The following is a 19,735-nucleotide window of genomic DNA, read 5'->3' as shown; positions in this document are numbered from 1 at the left end:
TGAAATTATGCTTTACAGCCAAAGCAAGACAAGCGTTTGTGTAAGTTTATTGATAGCCTAGCATAGCATTATGTCCAGCTAGCAGCAGGAAGCTTGGTCACGAAAATCAGAAAAGCAATCAAATTAACCGTTTACCTTTGATGATCTTCTGATGTTTCCACTAACGAGACTCCCAGTTAGACAGCAAATGTTCCTTTTGTTCCATAAAGATTATTTTTATACCCAAAATTCCTCCATTTGTTTGTCACTTTATGTTGAGACCGGAAATAGTGGTCACGACAACACCGGGGAAAAAAATCAAATTATATCCATAATATCGACAGAAACATGGCAAACGTTTTTTATCATCAATCCTCAAGGTGTTTTTCAAATATCTATTCCATAATATATCAACCGGGACAATAGGCTTTTCAGTAGGACCGAGAGGAAAAATGACTACCTCTGTCTTTTACGCAATAATCACTCTGAGATCACTCAGCTGGCCTCTTACGCAATGTAGTCGTTTACGCTCATTCTTCAACATAAAGGCGTGAAACTACGTCATAATGCTGTAGACACTTTAGGGAATACGTAGAAAAAGGAATCTGGTTGATATCTCTTTCAGTGGCCAATAGGGGTGCATAGGAAGACAACGGTTTCAAAACATGAGTCACTTCCTGATTGGATTTTTCTTAGGCTTTCGCCTGCAATATCAGTTCTGTTATACTCACAGACAATATTTAGACAGTTTTGGAAACTTTAGAGTGTTTTCTATCCTAAGCTGTCAATTATATGCATATTCTAGCATCTGGTCCTGAGAAAAAGGTGGTTTACTTTGGGAACGTTATTTTTCTAAAAATGAAAATAGTGCCCCCTAGTTTCAAAAGGTTAATTAATATATATTGTATTACTGTGACCAAATACCCACATATCTTTGAGATAAAAAAGAAAATATATAATTAAAGTTCACAGGGGTAAAAAGTCAAGGTAGACCTACCAAATAGTTAGTGTTTTTACTGATAACAATTTGGTTGATGATATATTAAGTGATTAAAACGTGTCATGAACTGGACCCATTATGTTATGTTACCACCGGCTGTTATTCCACTTCACTAACCAAAATATATGTTTTCCAAAATCAAGTGGTCATATCATAGCTGTCACCCGATTCTTTCTGCAAAGATCTTTGAATCATAATTCGGAGTAGATATTTAAGAGTTTTTGTCAGCATATTTTGGTGGGATTCCATTAATAGCTCGTTTTCAGTTTTCCCCTCCCCACTCAGACCACTCCCAGACAGTCCTAGTGAAATTCCTGCTTGAGAAATTGCTCCTTGCTAAGAAGCTTTTTCTGACCAAGCATAGTAGTAAGATTTATACATTTATTTTATTTTATTTAACTAGTGAAGTCAGTTAAGAACAAATTCTTGTTTACAATGACAGCCTACCAGGGAACAGTGGGTTAACTGCCTTGTTCAGGGGCAGAACAACAGATTTTTACCTTGTCAGCTAGGGGATTCAATCCAGCAACCTTTCAGTTACTGGCCCAACGCTCTAACCACTAGACTACCCCCCACCTAGTGGTTAGATTAAGTTACTTAATTGTTACCCAGAAATGATTTGTTGTGGTGATAAAAATGGCTGCTTTGGACTTTTAAATGTAGTCCTTGTGCATAGAGTTGTATGGTTTGTTCATCTTTGCAGTCAATGGTTTTTGTTTGGCATACTCTCTCTCTAGTTGAGGGCTCTGGGGGTGGTGCCCATGTGTTCCTATCAAATGGAGAGGATGTTCAACACCACACGTATCCCTGGCATAGAGACAGGTGAGCACACTGCTGCCTTCTTGGGGCATAACACTATCAAACTATCGCTGGGTAGTTTCATGAATCAATATGAACACGAGTTTGTGTCAGACACATCTTCTGACCATCTTAAACAAAAACTTTCATTCAAGAGAAGTGTGCATTCCCCAACCCCTTATAATGTTCTATGTCCTCACCCCCTCTCCTACTCCTTGGTCCAGACTTTGTTCAGCACCTTAGTGACCGGAAGCACCTGGTGGTGTACCATAAGGGACGCTTCTTTAAGGTGTGGCTGTACTACGGGGGGCGTCACCTCTGGCCCTCTGAGCTGGAGACTCAGTTCCAGAGGATCCTCGACGACACCACGGAGCCACAGCCTGGGGAACTCAAACTGGCTGCCCTCACAGCCGGCAACAGGTATACACACATATAGGCACGAAAGCGCAACCTCCCCTCCTTCCTCACACACACACATCAGAAGTAAAATGTTCACCTCTTATCCTCTCCCAGAGTTCCTTGGGCGCGGTCTCGTCTGAAGTACTTCAGTCAGGGTGTTAACAAAGCCTCTCTGGAGGCCATCGAGACGTCAGCCTTCTTCCTCACCCTTGACGACGAGGCACACGGTTACGACCCTGACAAGCTGAGATCATTGGACCTGTACGCCAAGTCCCTGCTGCACGGGAAGTGTTATGACAGGTGAGACAAATGGGAAGTTCTATGACAGGTGAGACAAATGGGAAGTTCTATGACAGGTGAGACAAATGGGAAGTTCTATGACAGGTGAGACAAATGGGAAGTTCTATGACAGTTGAGACAAACTGGAAGTTCTATGACAGGTGAGACAAACGGGAAGTTCTATGACAGGTGAGACAAATGGGAAGTTCTATGACAGGTGAGACAAACGGGAAGTTCTATGACAGGTGAGACAAATGGGAAGTTCTATGACAGGTGAGACAAACGGGAAGTTCTATGACAGGTGAGACAAACGGAAAGTTCTATGACAGGTGAGACAAATGGGAAGTTCTATGACAGGTGAGACAAATGGGAAGTTCTATGACAGGTGAGACAAATGGGAAGTTCTATGACAGTTGAGACAAACTGGAAGTTCTATGACAGGTGAGACAAACGGGAAGTTCTATGACAGGTGAGACAAACGGAAAGTGCTATGACAGGTGAGACAAACGGGAAGTTCTATGACAGGTGAGACAAACGGGAAGTTCTATGACAGGTGAGACAAACGGGAAGTTCTTTGACAAGTGAGACAAACGGGAAGTTCTATGACAGGTGAGACAAACGGAAAGTTCTATGACAGGTGAGACAAATGGGAAGTTCTATGACAGGTGAGACAAATGGGAAGTTCTATGACAGGTGAGACAAATGGGAAGTGTTATGACAGGTGAGACAAATGGGAAGTGTTATGACAGGTGAGACAAATGGGAAGTGTTATGACAGGTGAGACAAATGGGAAGTGTTATGACAGGTGAGACAAACGGGAAGTTCTATGACAGGTGAGACAAACGGGAAGTTCTATGACAGGTGAGACAAATGGGAAGTTCTATGACAGGTGAGACAAATGGGAAGTGTTATGACAGGTGAGACAAATGGGAAGTGTTATGACAGGTGAGACAAATGGGAAGTGTTATGACAGGTGAGACAAATGGGAAGTGTTATGACAGGTGAGACAAATGGGAAGTGTTATGACAGGTGAGACAAATGGGAAGTTCTATGACAGGTGAGACAAATGGGAAGTGTTATGACAGGTGAGACAAATGGGAAGTTCTATGACAGGTGAGACGAATGGGAAGTTCTATGACAGGTGAGACAATGACAGCTGAGACAAATGGGAAGTGTTATGACAGGTGAGACAAATGGGAAGTGTTATGACAGCTGAGACAAATGGGAAGTTCTATGACAGGTGAGACAAATGGGAAGTGTTATGACAGGTGAGACAAACGGGAAGTTCTATGACAGGTGAGACAAATGGGAAGTTCTATGACAGGAGAGACAATGACAGGTGAGACAAATGGGAAGTGTTATGACAGGTGAGACAAATGTTGAAGTGTTATGACAGGTGAGACAATGACAGGTGAGATAAATGGGAAGTGTTATGACAGGTGAGGCAAATGGGAAGTGTTATGACAGGTGAGACAAATGGGAAGTGTTATGACAGGTGAGACAAATGGGAAGTGTTATGACAGGTGAGACAAATGGGAAGTGTTATGACAGGTGAGACAAATGGCAAGTTCTATGACAGGTGAGACAAATGGGAAGTGTTATGACAGGTGAGACAAATGGGAAGTGTTATGACAGGTGAGACAAATTGGAAGTTCTATGACAGGTGAGACGAATGCGAAGTTATATGACAGGTGAGACAAATGGGAAGTTCTATGACAAGTGAGACAAATGGGAAGTTCTATGACAGGTGAGACAAATGGGAAGTTCTATGACAGGTGAGACAAATGGGAAGTTCTATGACAAGTGAGACAATGACAGGTGAGACAAATTGGAAGTTCTATGACAGGTGAGACGAATGGGAAGTTATATGACAGATGAGACAAATGGGAAGTTCTATGACAGGTGAGACAAATGGCAAGTGTTATGACAGGTGAGACAAATGGGAAGTGTTATGACAGGTGAGACAAATGGGAAGTGTTATGACAGGTGAGACAAATGGGAAGTTCTATGACAGGTGAGACAAATGGGAAGTTCTATGACAGGTGAGACAAATGGGAAGTTCTATGACAGGTGAGACAAATGGGAAGTTCTATGACAGTTGAGACAAACTGGAAGTTCTATGACAGGTGAGACAAACGGGAAGTTCTATGACAGGTGAGACAAACGGGAAGTTCTATGACAGGTGAGACAAACGGAAAGTTCTATGACAGGTGAGACAAACGGGAAGTTCTATGACAGGTGAGACAGGTGAGACAAATGGGAAGTTCTATGACAGGTGAGACAAATGGGAAGTTCTATGACAGTTGAGACAAACTGGAAGTTCTATGACAGGTGAGACAAACGGGAAGTTCTATGACAGGTGAGACAAACGGAAAGTGCTATGACAGGTGAGACAAACGGGAAGTTCTATGACAGGTGAGACAAACGGGAAGTTCTATGACAGGTGAGACAAACGGGAAGTTCTATGACAGGTGAGACAAACGGAAAGTTCTATGACAGGTGAGACAAACGGAAAGTTCTATGACAGGTGAGACAAATGGGAAGTTCTATGACAGGTGAGACAAATGGGAAGTGTTATGACAGGTGAGACAAATGGGAAGTGTTATGACAGGTGAGACAAATGGGAAGTGTTATGACAGGTGAGACAAATGGGAAGTGTTATGACAGGTGAGACAAACGGGAAGTTCTATGACAGGTGAGACAAACGGGAAGTTCTATGACAGGTGAGACAAATGGGAAGTTCTATGACAGGTGAGACAAATGGGAAGTGTTATGACAGGTGAGACAAATGGGAAGTGTTATGACAGGTGAGACAAATGGGAAGTGTTATGACAGGTGAGACAAATGGGAAGTGTTATGACAGGTGAGACAAATGGGAAGTGTTATGACAGGTGAGACAAATGGGAAGTTCTATGACAGGTGAGACAAATGGGAAGTGTTATGACAGGTGAGACAAATGGGAAGTTCTATGACAGGTGAGACGAATGGGAAGTTCTATGACAGGTGAGACAATGACAGCTGAGACAAATGGGAAGTGTTATGACAGGTGAGACAAATGGGAAGTGTTATGACAGCTGAGACAAATGGGAAGTTCTATGACAGGTGAGACAAATGGGAAGTGTTATGACAGGTGAGACAAATGGGAAGTGTTATGACAGGTGAGACAAACGGGAAGTTCTATGACAGGTGAGACAAACGGGAAGTTCTATGACAGGTGAGACAAATGGGAAGTTCTATGACAGGAGAGACAATGACAGGTGAGACAAATGGGAAGTGTTATGACAGGTGAGACAAATGTTGAAGTGTTATGACAGGTGAGACAATGACAGGTGAGATAAATTGGAAGTGTTATGACAGGTGAGGCAAATGGGAAGTGTTATGACAGGTGAGACAAATGGGAAGTGTTATGACAGGTGAGACAAATGGGAAGTGTTATGACAGGTGAGACAAATGGCAAGTTCTATGACAGGTGAGACAAACGGGAAGTTCTATGACAGGTGAGACAAACGGAAAGTTCTATGACAGGTGAGACAAACGGGAAGTTCTATGACAGGTGAGACAGGTGAGACAAATGGGAAGTTCTATGACAGGTGAGACAAATGGGAAGTTCTATGACAGTTGAGACAAACTGGAAGTTCTATGACAGGTGAGACAAACGGGAAGTTCTATGACAGGTGAGACAAACGGAAAGTGCTATGACAGGTGAGACAAACGGGAAGTTCTATGACAGGTGAGACAAACGGGAAGTTCTATGACAGGTGAGACAAACGGGAAGTTCTATGACAAGTGAGACAAACGGGAAGTTCTATGACAGGTGAGACAAACGGAAAGTTCTATGACAGGTGAGACAAATGGGAAGTTCTATGACAGGTGAGACAAATGGGAAGTGTTATGACAGGTGAGACAAATGGGAAGTGTTATGACAGGTGAGACAAATGGGAAGTGTTATGACAGGTGAGACAAATGGGAAGTGTTATGACAGGTGAGACAAACGGGAAGTTCTATGACAGGTGAGACAAACGGGAAGTTCTATGACAGGTGAGACAAATGGGAAGTTCTATGACAGGTGAGACAAATGGGAAGTGTTATGACAGGTGAGACAAATGGGAAGTGTTATGACAGGTGAGACAAATGGGAAGTGTTATGACAGGTGAGACAAATGGGAAGTGTTATGACAGGTGAGACAAATGGGAAGTGTTATGACAGGTGAGACAAATGGGAAGTTCTATGACAGGTGAGACAAATGGGAAGTGTTATGACAGGTGAGACAAATGGGAAGTTCTATGACAGGTGAGACGAATGGGAAGTTCTATGACAGGTGAGACAATGACAGCTGAGACAAATGGGAAGTGTTATGACAGGTGAGACAAATGGGAAGTGTTATGACAGCTGAGACAAATGGGAAGTTCTATGACAGGTGAGACAAATGGGAAGTGTTATGACAGGTGAGACAAATGGGAAGTGTTATGACAGGTGAGACAAACGGGAAGTTCTATGACAGGTGAGACAAACGGGAAGTTCTATGACAGGTGAGACAAATGGGAAGTTCTATGACAGGAGAGACAATGACAGGTGAGACAAATGGGAAGTGTTATGACAGGTGAGACAAATGTTGAAGTGTTATGACAGGTGAGACAATGACAGGTGAGATAAATTGGAAGTGTTATGACAGGTGAGGCAAATGGGAAGTGTTATGACAGGTGAGACAAATGGGAAGTGTTATGACAGGTGAGACAAATGGGAAGTGTTATGACAGGTGAGACAAATGGCAAGTTCTATGACAGGTGAGACAAATGGGAAGTGTTATGACAGGTGAGACAAATGGGAAGTGTTATGACAGGTGAGACAAATTGGAAGTTCTATGACAGGTGAGACGAATGCGAAGTTATATGACAGGTGAGACAAATGGGAAGTTCTATGACAAGTGAGACAAATGGGAAGTTCTATGACAGGTGAGACAAATGGGAAGTTCTATGACAGGTGAGACAAATGGGAAGTTCTATGACAAGTGAGACAATGACAGGTGAGACAAATGGGAAGTGTTATGACAGGTGAGACAAATGGGAAGTGTTATGACAGGTGAGACAAATGGGAAGTTCTATGACAGGTGAGACAAATGGGAAGTTCTATGACAGGTGAGACAAATGGGAAGTTCTATGACAGGTGAGACAAATGGGAAGTTCTATGACAGTTGAGACAAACTGGAAGTTCTATGACAGGTGAGACAAACGGGAAGTTCTATGACAGGTGAGACAAACGGGAAGTTCTATGACAGGTGAGAAACGGAAAGTTCTATGACAGGTGAGACAAACGGGAAGTTCTATGACAGGTGAGACAGGTGAGACAAATGGGAAGTTCTATGACAGGTGAGACAAATGGGAAGTTTATGACAGGTGAGACAAATGGGAAGTGTTATGACAGGTGAGACAAATGGGAAGTGTTATGACAGGTGAGACAAATGGGAAGTGTTATGACAGGTGAGACAAATGGGAAGTTTATGACAGGTGAGACAAACGGGAAGTTCTATGACAGGTGAGACAGAAGTGAGACAAATGGGAAGTGTTATGACAGGTGAGACAAATGGGAAGTGTTATGACAGGTGAGACAAATGGGAAGTGTTATGACAGGTGAGACAAATGGGAAGTTCTATGACAGGTGAGACAAATGGGAAGTGTTATGACAGGTGAGACAAATGGGAAGTTCTATGACAGGTGAGACAAATGGGAAGTTCTATGACAGGTGAGACAATGACAGCTGAGACAAATGGGAAGTGTTATGACAGGTGAGACAAATGGGAAGTGTTATGACAGGTGAGACAAATGGGAAGTTCTATGACAGGTGAGACAAATGGGAAGTGTTATGACAGGTGAGACAAATGGGAAGTGTTATGACAGGTGAGACAAATGGGAAGTTCTATGACAGGTGAGACAAACGGGAAGTTCTATGACAGGTGAGACAAATGGGAAGTTCTATGACAGGAGAGACAATGACAGGTGAGACAAATGGGAAGTGTTATGACAGGTGAGACAAATGTTGAAGTGTTATGACAGGTGAGACAATGACAGGTGAGATAAATTGGAAGTGTTATGACAGGTGAGGCAAATGGGAAGTGTTATGACAGGTGAGACAAATGGGAAGTGTTATGACAGGTGAGACAAATGGGAAGTGTTATGACAGGTGAGACAAATGGCAAGTTCTATGACAGGTGAGACAAATGGGAAGTGTTATGACAGGTGAGACAAATGGGAAGTGTTATGACAGGTGAGACAAATGGGAAGTGTTATGACAGGTGAGACAAATGGGAAGTGTTATGACAGGTGAGACAAATGGGAAGTTCTATGACAGGTGAGACAAATGGGAAGTTCTATGACAGGTGAGACAAATGGGAAGTTCTATGACAGGTGAGACAAATGGGAAGTGTTATGACAGGTGAGACAAATGGGAAGTGTTATGACAGGTGAGACAAATGGGAAGTGTTATGACAGGTGAGACAAATGGGAAGTGTTATGACAGGTGAGACAAATGGGAAGTGTTATGACAGGTGAGACAAATGGGAAGTTCTATGACAGGTGAGACAAATGGGAAGTGTTATGACAGGTGAGACAAATGGGAAGTTCTATGACAGGTGAGACAAATGGGAAGTTCTATGACAGGTGAGACAAGACAGTGAGACAAATGGGAAGTGTTATGACAGGTGAGACAAATGGGAAGTGTTATGACAGCTGAGACAAATGGGAAGTTCTATGACAGGTGAGACAAATGGGAAGTGTTATGACAGGTGAGACAAATGGGAAGTGTTATGACAGGTGAGACAAACGGGAAGTTCTATGACAGGTGAGACAAATGGGAAGTTCTATGACAGGTGAGACAAATGGGAAGTTCTATGACAGGAGAGACAATGACAGGTGAGACAAATGGGAAGTGTTATGACAGGTGAGACAAATGGAAGTGTTATGACAGGTGAGACAATGACAGGTGAGATAAATTGGAAGTGTTATGACAGGTGAGGCAAATGGGAAGTGTTATGACAGGTGAGACAAATGGGAAGTGTTATGACAGGTGAGACAAATGGGAAGTGTTATGACAGGTGAGACAAATGGGAAGTTCTATGACAGGTGAGACAAACGGGAAGTTCTATGACAGGTGAGACAAACGGAAAGTTCTATGACAGGTGAGACAAACGGGAAGTTCTATGACAGGTGAGACAGGTGAGACAAATGGGAAGTTCTATGACAGGTGAGACAAATGGGAAGTTCTATGACAGGTGAGACAAACTGGAAGTTCTATGACAGGTGAGACAAACGGGAAGTTCTATGACAGGTGAGACAAACGGAAAGTGCTATGACAGGTGAGACAAACGGGAAGTTCTATGACAGGTGAGACAAACGGGAAGTTCTATGACAGGTGAGACAAACGGGAAGTTCTATGACAAGTGAGACAAATGGGAAGTTCTATGACAGGTGAGACAAACGGAAGTTCTATGACAGGTGAGACAAATGGGAAGTTCTATGACAGGTGAGACAAATGGGAAGTGTTATGACAGGTGAGACAAATGGGAAGTGTTATGACAGGTGAGACAAATGGGAAGTGTTATGACAGGTGAGACAAATGGGAAGTGTTATGACAGGTGAGACAAACGGGAAGTTCTATGACAGGTGAGACAAACGGGAAGTTCTATGACAGGTGAGACAAATGGGAAGTTCTATGACAGGTGAGACAAATGGGAAGTGTTATGACAGGTGAGACAAATGGGAAGTGTTATGACAGGTGAGACAAATGGGAAGTGTTATGACAGGTGAGACAAATGGGAAGTGTTATGACAGGTGAGACAAATGGGAAGTGTTATGACAGGTGAGACAAATGGGAAGTTCTATGACAGGTGAGACAAATGGGAAGTGTTATGACAGGTGAGACAAATGGGAAGTTCTATGACAGGTGAGACGAATGGGAAGTTCTATGACAGGTGAGACAATGACAGCTGAGACAAATGGGAAGTGTTATGACAGGTGAGACAAATGGGAAGTGTTATGACAGCTGAGACAAATGGGAAGTTCTATGACAGGTGAGACAAATGGGAAGTGTTATGACAGGTGAGACAAATGGGAAGTGTTATGACAGGTGAGACAAACGGGAAGTTCTATGACAGGTGAGACAAACGGGAAGTTCTATGACAGGTGAGACACATGGGAAGTTCTATGACAGGAGAGACAATGACAGGTGAGACAAATGGGAAGTGTTATGACAGGTGAGACAAATGTTGAAGTGTTATGACAGGTGAGACAATGACAGGTGAGATAAATGGGAAGTGTTATGACAGGTGAGACAAATGGGAAGTTCTATGACAGGAGAGACAATGACAGGTGAGACAAATGGGAAGTGTTATGACAGGTGAGATAAATGGGAAGTGTTATGACAGGTGAGGCAAATGGGAAGTGTTATGACAGGTGAGACAAATGGGAAGTGTTATGACAGGTGAGACAAATGGGAAGTGTTATGACAGGTGAGACAAATGGAAGTTATATGACAGGTGAGACAAATGGGAAGTTCTATGACAGGTGAGACAAATGGGAAGTTCTATGACAGGTGAGACAAATGGGAAGTTCTATGACAGGTGAGACAAATGGGAAGTTCTATGACAAGTGAGACAATGACAGGTGAGACAAATGGGAAGTGTTATGACAGGTGAGACAAATGGGAAGTGTTATGACAGGTGAGACAAATGGGAAGTTCTATGACAGGTGAGACAAATGGGAAGTTCTATGACAGGTGAGACAAATGGGAAGTTCTATGACAGGTGAGACAAATGGGAAGTTCTATGACAGTTGAGACAAACTGGAAGTTCTATGACAGGTGAGACAAATGGGAAGTTCTATGACAGGTGAGACAAACGGGAAGTTCTATGACAGGTGAGACAAACGGAAAGTTCTATGACAGGTGAGACAAATGGGAAGTTCTATGACAGGTGAGACAGGTGAGACAAATGGGAAGTTCTATGACAGGTGAGACAAATGGGAAGTGTTATGACAGGTGAGACAAATGGGAAGTGTTATGACAGGTGAGACAAATGGGAAGTGTTATGACAGGTGAGACAAATGGGAAGTGTTATGACAGGTGAGACAAACGGGAAGTTCTATGACAGGTGAGACAAACGGGAAGTTCTATGACAGGTGAGACAAATGGGAAGTGTTATGACAGGTGAGACAAATGGGAAGTGTTATGACAGGTGAGACAAATGGGAAGTGTTATGACAGGTGAGACAAATGGGAAGTTCTATGACAGGTGAGACAAATGGGAAGTGTTATGACAGGTGAGACAAATGGGAAGTTCTATGACAGGTGAGACAAATGGGAAGTTCTATGACAGGTGAGACAATGACAGCTGAGACAAATGGGAAGTGTTATGACAGGTGAGACAAATGGGAAGTGTTATGACAGGTGAGACAAATGGGAAGTTCTATGACAGGTGAGACAAATGGGAAGTGTTATGACAGGTGAGACAAATGGGAAGTGTTATGACAGGTGAGACAAACGGGAAGTTCTATGACAGGTGAGACAAACGGGAAGTTCTATGACAGGTGAGACAAATGGGAAGTTCTATGACAGGAGAGACAATGACAGGTGAGACAAATGGGAAGTGTTATGACAGGTGAGACAAATGTTGAAGTGTTATGACAGGTGAGACAATGACAGGTGAGATAAATTGGAAGTGTTATGACAGGTGAGGCAAATGGGAAGTGTTATGACAGGTGAGACAAATGGGAAGTGTTATGACAGGTGAGACAAATGGGAAGTGTTATGACAGGTGAGACAAATGGAAGTTCTATGACAGGTGAGACAAATGGGAAGTGTTATGACAGGTGAGACAAATGGGAAGTGTTATGACAGGTGAGACAAATGGGAAGTTCTATGACAGGTGAGACAAATGGGAAGTTATATGACAGGTGAGACAAATGGGAAGTTCTATGACAAGTGAGACAAATGGGAAGTTCTATGACAGGTGAGACAAATGGGAAGTTCTATGACAGGTGAGACAAATGGGAAGTTCTATGACAAGTGAGACAAGACAGGTGAGACAAATGGGAAGTGTTATGACAGGTGAGACAAATGGGAAGTGTTATGACAGGTGAGACAAATGGGAAGTTCTATGACAGGTGAGACAAATGGGAAGTTCTATGACAGGTGAGACAAATGGGAAGTTCTATGACAGGTGAGACAAATGGGAAGTTCTATGACAGGTGAGACAAACTGGAAGTTCTATGACAGGTGAGACAAACGGGAAGTTCTATGACAGGTGAGACAAACGGGAAGTTCTATGACAGGTGAGAAACGGAAAGTTCTATGACAGGTGAGACAAACGGGAAGTTCTATGACAGGTGAGACAGGTGAGACAAATGGGAAGTTCTATGACAGGTGAGACAAATGGGAAGTGTTATGACAGGTGAGACAAATGGGAAGTGTTATGACAGGTGAGACAAATGGGAAGTGTTATGACAGGTGAGACAAATGGGAAGTGTTATGACAGGTGAGACAAATGGGAAGTTCTATGACAGGTGAGACAAACGGGAAGTTCTATGACAGGTGAGACAAATGGGAAGTTCTATGACAGGTGAGACAAATGGGAAGTGTTATGACAGGTGAGACAAATGGGAAGTGTTATGACAGGTGAGACAAATGGGAAGTGTTATGACAGGTGAGACAAATGGGAAGTGTTATGACAGGTGAGACAAATGGGAAGTGCTATGACAGGTGAGACAAATGGGAAGTTCTATGACAGGTGAGACAAATGGGAAGTGTTATGACAGGTGAGACAAATGGGAAGTTCTATGACAGGTGAGACGAATGGGAAGTTCTATGACAGGTGAGACAATGACAGCTGAGACAAATGGGAAGTGTTATGACAGGTGAGACAAATGGGAAGTGTTATGACAGCTGAGACAAATGGGAAGTTCTATGACAGGTGAGACAAATGGGAAGTGTTATGACAGGTGAGACAAATGGGAAGTGTTATGACAGGTGAGACAAACGGGAAGTTCTATGACAGGTGAGACAAACGGGAAGTTCTATGACAGGTGAGACAAACGGGAAGTTCTATGACAGGTGAGACAAATGGGAAGTTCTATGACAGGAGAGACAATGACAGGTGAGACAAATGGGAAGTGTTATGACAGGTGAGACAAATGTTGAAGTGTTATGACAGGTGAGACAATGACAGGTGAGATAAATGGGAAGTGTTATGACAGGTGAGGCAAATGGGAAGTGTTATGACAGGTGAGACAAATGGGAAGTGTTATGACAGGTGAGACAAATGGGAAGTGTTATGACAGGTGAGACAAATGGCAAGTTCTATGACAGGTGAGACAAATGGGAAGTGTTATGACAGGTGAGACAAATGGGAAGTGTTATGACAGGTGAGACAAATTGGAAGTTCTATGACAGGTGAGACGAATGCGAAGTTATATGACAGGTGAGACAAATGGGAAGTTCTATGACAAGTGAGACAAATGGGAAGTTCTATGACAGGTGAGACAAATGGGAAGTTCTATGACAGGTGAGACAAATGGGAAGTTCTATGACAAGTGAGACAATGACAGGTGAGACAAATTGGAAGTTCTATGACAGGTGAGACAAATGGCAAGTATTATGACAGGTGAGACAAATGGGAAGTGTTATGACAGGTGAGACAAATGGGAAGTGTTATGACAGGTGAGACAAATGGGAAGTTCTATGACAGGTGAGACAAATGGGAAGTTCTATGACAGGTGAGACAAATGGGAAGTTCTATGACAGGTGAGACAAATGGGAAGTTCTATGACAGTTGAGACAAACTGGAAGTTCTATGACAGGTGAGACAAACGGGAAGTTCTATGACAGGTGAGACAAACGGGAAGTTCTATGACAGGTGAGAAACGGAAAGTTCTATGACAGGTGAGACAGGTGAGACAAATGGGAAGTTCTATGACAGGTGAGACAAATGGGAAGTTCTATGACAGGTGAGACAAATGGGAAGTGTTATGACAGGTGAGACAAATGGGAAGTGTTATGACAGGTGAGACAAATGGGAAGTGTTATTACAGGTGAGACAAATGGGAAGTGTTATGACAGGTGAGACAAATGGGAAGTTCTATGACAGGTGAGACAAATGGGAAGTGTTATGACAGGTGAGACAAATGGGAATGACAGGTGAGACAAATGGGAAGTTCTATGACAGGTGAGACAATGACAGCTGAGACAAATGGGAAGTGTTATGACAGGTGAGACAAATGGGAAGTGTTATGACAGCTGAGACAAATGGGAAGTTCTATGACAGGTGAGACAAATGGGAAGTGTTATGACAGGTGAGACAAATGGGAAGTGTTATGACAGGTGAGACAAACGGGAAGTTCTATGACAGGTGAGACAAACGGAAAGTTCTATGACAGGTGAGACAAACGGGAAGTTCTATGACAGGTGAGACAAACGGAAAGTTCTATGACAGGTGAGACAAATGGGAAGTTCTATGACAGGTGAGACAGGTGAGACAAATGGGAAGTTCTATGACAGGTGAGACAAATGGGAAGTGTTATGACAGGTGAGACAAATGGGAAGTGTTATGACAGGTGAGACAAATGGGAAGTTCTATGACAGGTGAGACGAATGGGAAGTTCTATGACAGGTGAGACAATGACAGCTGAGACAAATGGGAAGTGTTATGACAGGTGAGACAAATGGGAAGTGTTATGACAGCTGAGACAAATGGGAAGTTCTATGACAGGTGAGACAAATGGGAAGTTCTATGACAGGTGAGACAAATGGGAAGTGTTATGACAGGTGAGACAAATGGGAAGTTCTATGACAGGTGAGACAATGACAGGTGAGACAAATGGGAAGTGTTATGACAGGTGAGACAAATGGGAAGTGTTATGACAGGTGAGACAAATGGAAAGTGTTATGACAGGTGAGACAAATGGGAAGTTCTATGACAGGTGAGACAAATGGGAAGTGTTATGACAGGTGAGACAAATGGGAAGTGTTATGACAGGTGAGACAAATGGGAAGTTCTATGACAGGAGAGACAATGACAGGTGAGACAAATGGGAAGTGTTATGACAGGTGAGACAAATGGGAAGTGTTATGACAGGTGAGACAAACGGGAAGTTCTATGACAGGTGAGACAAACGGGAAGTTCTATGACAGGTGAGACAAACGGGAAGTTCTATGACAGGTGAGACACATGGGAAGTTCTATGACAGGAGAGACAATGACAGGTGAGACAAATGGGAAGTGTTATGACAGGTGAGACAAATGTTGAAGTGTTATGACAGGTGAGACAATGACAGGTGAGATAAATGGGAAGTGTTATGACAGGTGAGGCAAATGGGAAGTGTTATGACAGGTGAGACAAATGGGAAGTGTTATGACAGGTGAGACAAATGGGAAGTGTTATGACAGGTGAGACAAATGGCAAGTTCTATGACAGGTGAGACAAATGGGAAGTGTTATGACAGGTGAGACAAATGGGAAGTGTTATGACAGGTGAGACAAATGGGAAGTGTTATGACAGCTGAGACAAATGGGAAGTTCTATGACAGGTGAGACAAATGGGAAGTGTTATGACAGGTGAGACAAATGGGAAGTGTTATGACAGGTGAGACAAATGGGAAGTTTTATGACAGGTGAGACAAATGGGAAGTTCTATGACAGGTGAGACAAATGGGAAGTGTTATGACAGGTGAGACAAATGGGAAGTGTTATGACAGGTGAGACAAATGGGAAGTTCTATGACAGGTGAGACAATGACAGGTGAGACAAATGGGAAGTGTTATGACAGGTGAGACAAATGGGAAGTGTTATGACAGGTGAGACAAATGGAAAGTGTTATGACAGGTGAGACAAATGGGAAGTTCTATGACAGGTGAGACAAATGGGAAGTGTTATGACAGGTGAGACAAATGGGAAGTGTTATGACAGGTGAGACAAATGGGAAGTTCTATGACAGGAGAGACAATGACAGGTGAGACAAATGGGAAGTGTTATGACAGGTGAGACAAATGGGAAGTGTTATGACAGGTGAGACAAATGGGAAGTGTTATGACAGGTGAGACAAACGGGAAGTTCTATGACAGGTGAGACAAACGGGAAGTTCTATGACAGGTGAGACAAACGGGAAGTTCTATGACAGGTGAGACAATGACAGGTGAGACAAATGGAAAGTGTTATGACAGGTGAGACAAATGTTGAAGTGTTATGACAGGTGAGACAATGACAGGTGAGATAAATGGGAAGTGTTATGACAGGTGAGGCAAATGGGAAGTGTTATGACAGGTGAGACAAATGGGAAGTGTTATGACAGGTGAGACAAATGGGAAGTGTTATGACAGGTGAGACAAATGGCAAGTTCTATGACAGGTGAGACAAATGGGAAGTGTTATGACAGGTGAGACAAATGGGAAGTGTTATGACAGGTGAGACAAATGGGAAGTTCTATGACAGGTGAGACAAATGTGAAGTTATATGACAGGTGAGACAAATGGGAAGTTCTATGACAAGTGAGACAAATGGGAAGTTCTATGACAGGTGAGACAAATGGGAAGTTCTATGACAGGTGAGACAAATGGGAAGTTCTATGACAAGTGAGACAATGACAGGTGAGACAAATTGGAAGTTCTATGACAGGTGAGACGAATGGGAAGTTATATGACAGATGAGACAAATGGGAAGTTCTATGACAGGTGAGACAAATGGCAAGTATTATGACAGGTGAGACAAATGGGAAGTGTTATGACAGGTGAGACAAATGGGAAGTGTTATGACAGGTGAGACAAATGGGAAGTTCTATGACAGGTGAGACAAATGGGAAGTTCTATGACAGGTGAGACAAATGGGAAGTTCTATGACAGGTGAGACAAATGGGAAGTTCTATGACAGTTGAGACAAACTGGAAGTTCTATGACAGGTGAGACAAACGGGAAGTTCTATGACAGGTGAGACAAACGGGAAGTTCTATGACAGGTGAGAAACGGAAAGTTCTATGACAGGTGAGACAAACGGGAAGTTCTATGACAGGTGAGACAGGTGAGACAAATGGGAAGTTCTATGACAGGTGAGACAAATGGGAAGTGTTATGACAGGTGAGACAAATGGGAAGTGTTATGACAGGTGAGACAAATGGGAAGTGTTATTACAGGTGAGACAAATGGGAAGTGTTATGACAGGTGAGACAAATGGGAAGTTCTATGACAGGTGAGACAAATGGGAAGTGTTATGACAGGTGAGACAAATGGGAAGTTCGATGACAGGTGAGACGAATGGGAAGTTCTATGACAGGTGAGACAATGACAGCTGAGACAAATGGGAAGTGTTATGACAGGTGAGACAAATGGGAAGTGTTATGACAGGTGAGACAAATGGGAAGTTCTATGACAGGTGAGACAAATGGGAAGTGTTATGACAGGTGAGACAAATGGGAAGTGTTATGACAGGTGAGACAAACGGGAAGTTCTATGACAGGTGAGACAAACGGGAAGTTCTATGACAGGTGAGACAAACGGAAAGTTCTATGACAGGTGAGACAAACGGGAAGTTCTATGACAGGTGAGACAAACGGAAAGTTCTATGACAGGTGAGACAAATGGGAAGTTCTATGACAGGTGAGACAGGTGAGACAAATGGGAAGTTCTATGACAGGTGAGACAAATGGGAAGTGTTATGACAGGTGAGACAAATGGGAAGTGTTATGACAGGTGAGACGAATGGGAAGTTCTATGACAGGTGAGACAATGACAGCTGAGACATATGGGAAGTGTTATGACAGGTGAGACAAATGGGAAGTGTTATGACAGCTGAGACAAATGGGAAGTTCTATGACAGGTGAGACAAATGGGAAGTGTTATGACAGGTGAGACAAATGGGAAGTTTTATGACAGGTGAGACAAATGGGAAGTTCTATGACAGGTGAGACAAATGGGAAGTGTTATGACAGGTGAGACAAATGGGAAGTGTTATGACAGGTGAGACAAATGGGAAGTTCTATGACAGGTGAGACAATGACAGGTGAGACAAATGGGAAGTGTTATGACAGGTGAGACAAATGGGAAGTGTTATGACAGGTGAGACAAATGGAAAGTGTTATGACAGGTGAGACAAATGGGAAGTTCTATGACAGGTGAGACAAATGGGAAGTGTTATGACAGGTGAGACAAATGGGAAGTGTTATGACAGGTGAGACAAATGGGAAGTTCTATGACAGGAGAGACAATGACAGGTGAGACAAATGGGAAGTGTTATGACAGGTGAGACAAATGGGAAGTGTTATGACAGGTGAGACAAATGGAAAGTGTTATGACAGGTGAGACAAATGGGAAGTGTTATGACAGGTGAGACACATGGGAAGTGTTATGACAGGTGAGACAAATGGAAAGTGTTATGACAGGTGAGACAAATGGGAAGTGTTATGACAGGTGAGACAAATGTTGAGGTGTTATGACAGGTGAGACAATGACAGGTGAGATAAATGGGAAGTGTTATGACAGGTGAGTCAAATGGGAAGTGTTATGACAGGTGAGACAAATGGGAAGTGTTATGACAGGTGAGACAAATGTTGAGGTGTTATGACAGGTGAGACAATGACAGGTGAGATAAATGGGAAGTGTTATGACAGGTGAGGCAAATGGGAAGTGTTATGACAGGTGAGACAAATGGGAAGTGTTATGACAGGTGAGACAAACGGGAAGTTCTATGACAGGTGAGACAAACGGGAAGTTCTATGACAGGTGAGACAAACGGAAAGTTCTATGACAGGTGAGACAAATGGGAAGTTCTATGACAGGTGAGACAGGTGAGACAAATGGGAAGTTCTATGACAGGTGAGACAGGTGAGACAAATGGGAAGTTCTATGACAGGTGAGACAAATGGGAAGTGTTATGACAGGTGAGACAAATGGGAAGTGTTATGACAGGTGAGACAAATGGGAAGTTATATGACAGATGAGACAAATGGGAAGTTCTATGACAGGTGAGACAAATGGCAAGTATTATGACAGGTGAGACAAATGGGAAGTGTTATGACAGGTGAGACAAATGGGAAGTGTTATGACAGGTGAGACAAACGGGAAGTTCTATGACAGGTGAGACAAACGGGAAGTTCTATGACAGGTGAGACAAACGGAAAGTTCTATGACAGGTGAGACAAACGGGAAGTTCTATGACAGGTGAGACAAACGGAAAGTTCTATGACAGGTGAGACAAATGGGAAGTTCTATGACAGGTGAGACAGGTGAGACAAATGGGAAGTTCTATGACAGGT

The 19,735-nt window shown here is 43.0% G+C and overlaps 1 protein-coding gene across 1 annotated transcript in view; it reads left to right on the top strand.

Annotated features, from left to right (window-relative positions):
* Window positions 1-19,735, top strand: part of LOC118395709 (carnitine O-palmitoyltransferase 1, liver isoform-like) — a 44,721-nt gene that overhangs the window by 8,445 nt on the left and 16,541 nt on the right. The window contains exons 13-15 of the mRNA XM_052465895.1: window positions 1,717-1,801; window positions 2,002-2,197; window positions 2,291-2,476. Coding sequence (XP_052321855.1) covers window positions 1,717-1,801; window positions 2,002-2,197; window positions 2,291-2,476 — 467 coding nt within the window. The remainder of the gene's footprint in view (window positions 1-1,716; window positions 1,802-2,001; window positions 2,198-2,290; window positions 2,477-19,735) is intronic.

Source organism: Oncorhynchus keta, chromosome 17 (genome assembly GCF_023373465.1).
Source record: "Oncorhynchus keta strain PuntledgeMale-10-30-2019 chromosome 17, Oket_V2, whole genome shotgun sequence".
In the NCBI taxonomy this organism is placed as follows: Eukaryota; Metazoa; Chordata; class Actinopteri; order Salmoniformes; family Salmonidae; genus Oncorhynchus; species Oncorhynchus keta.
This window is presented reverse-complemented; position numbering and strand designations above follow the sequence as displayed.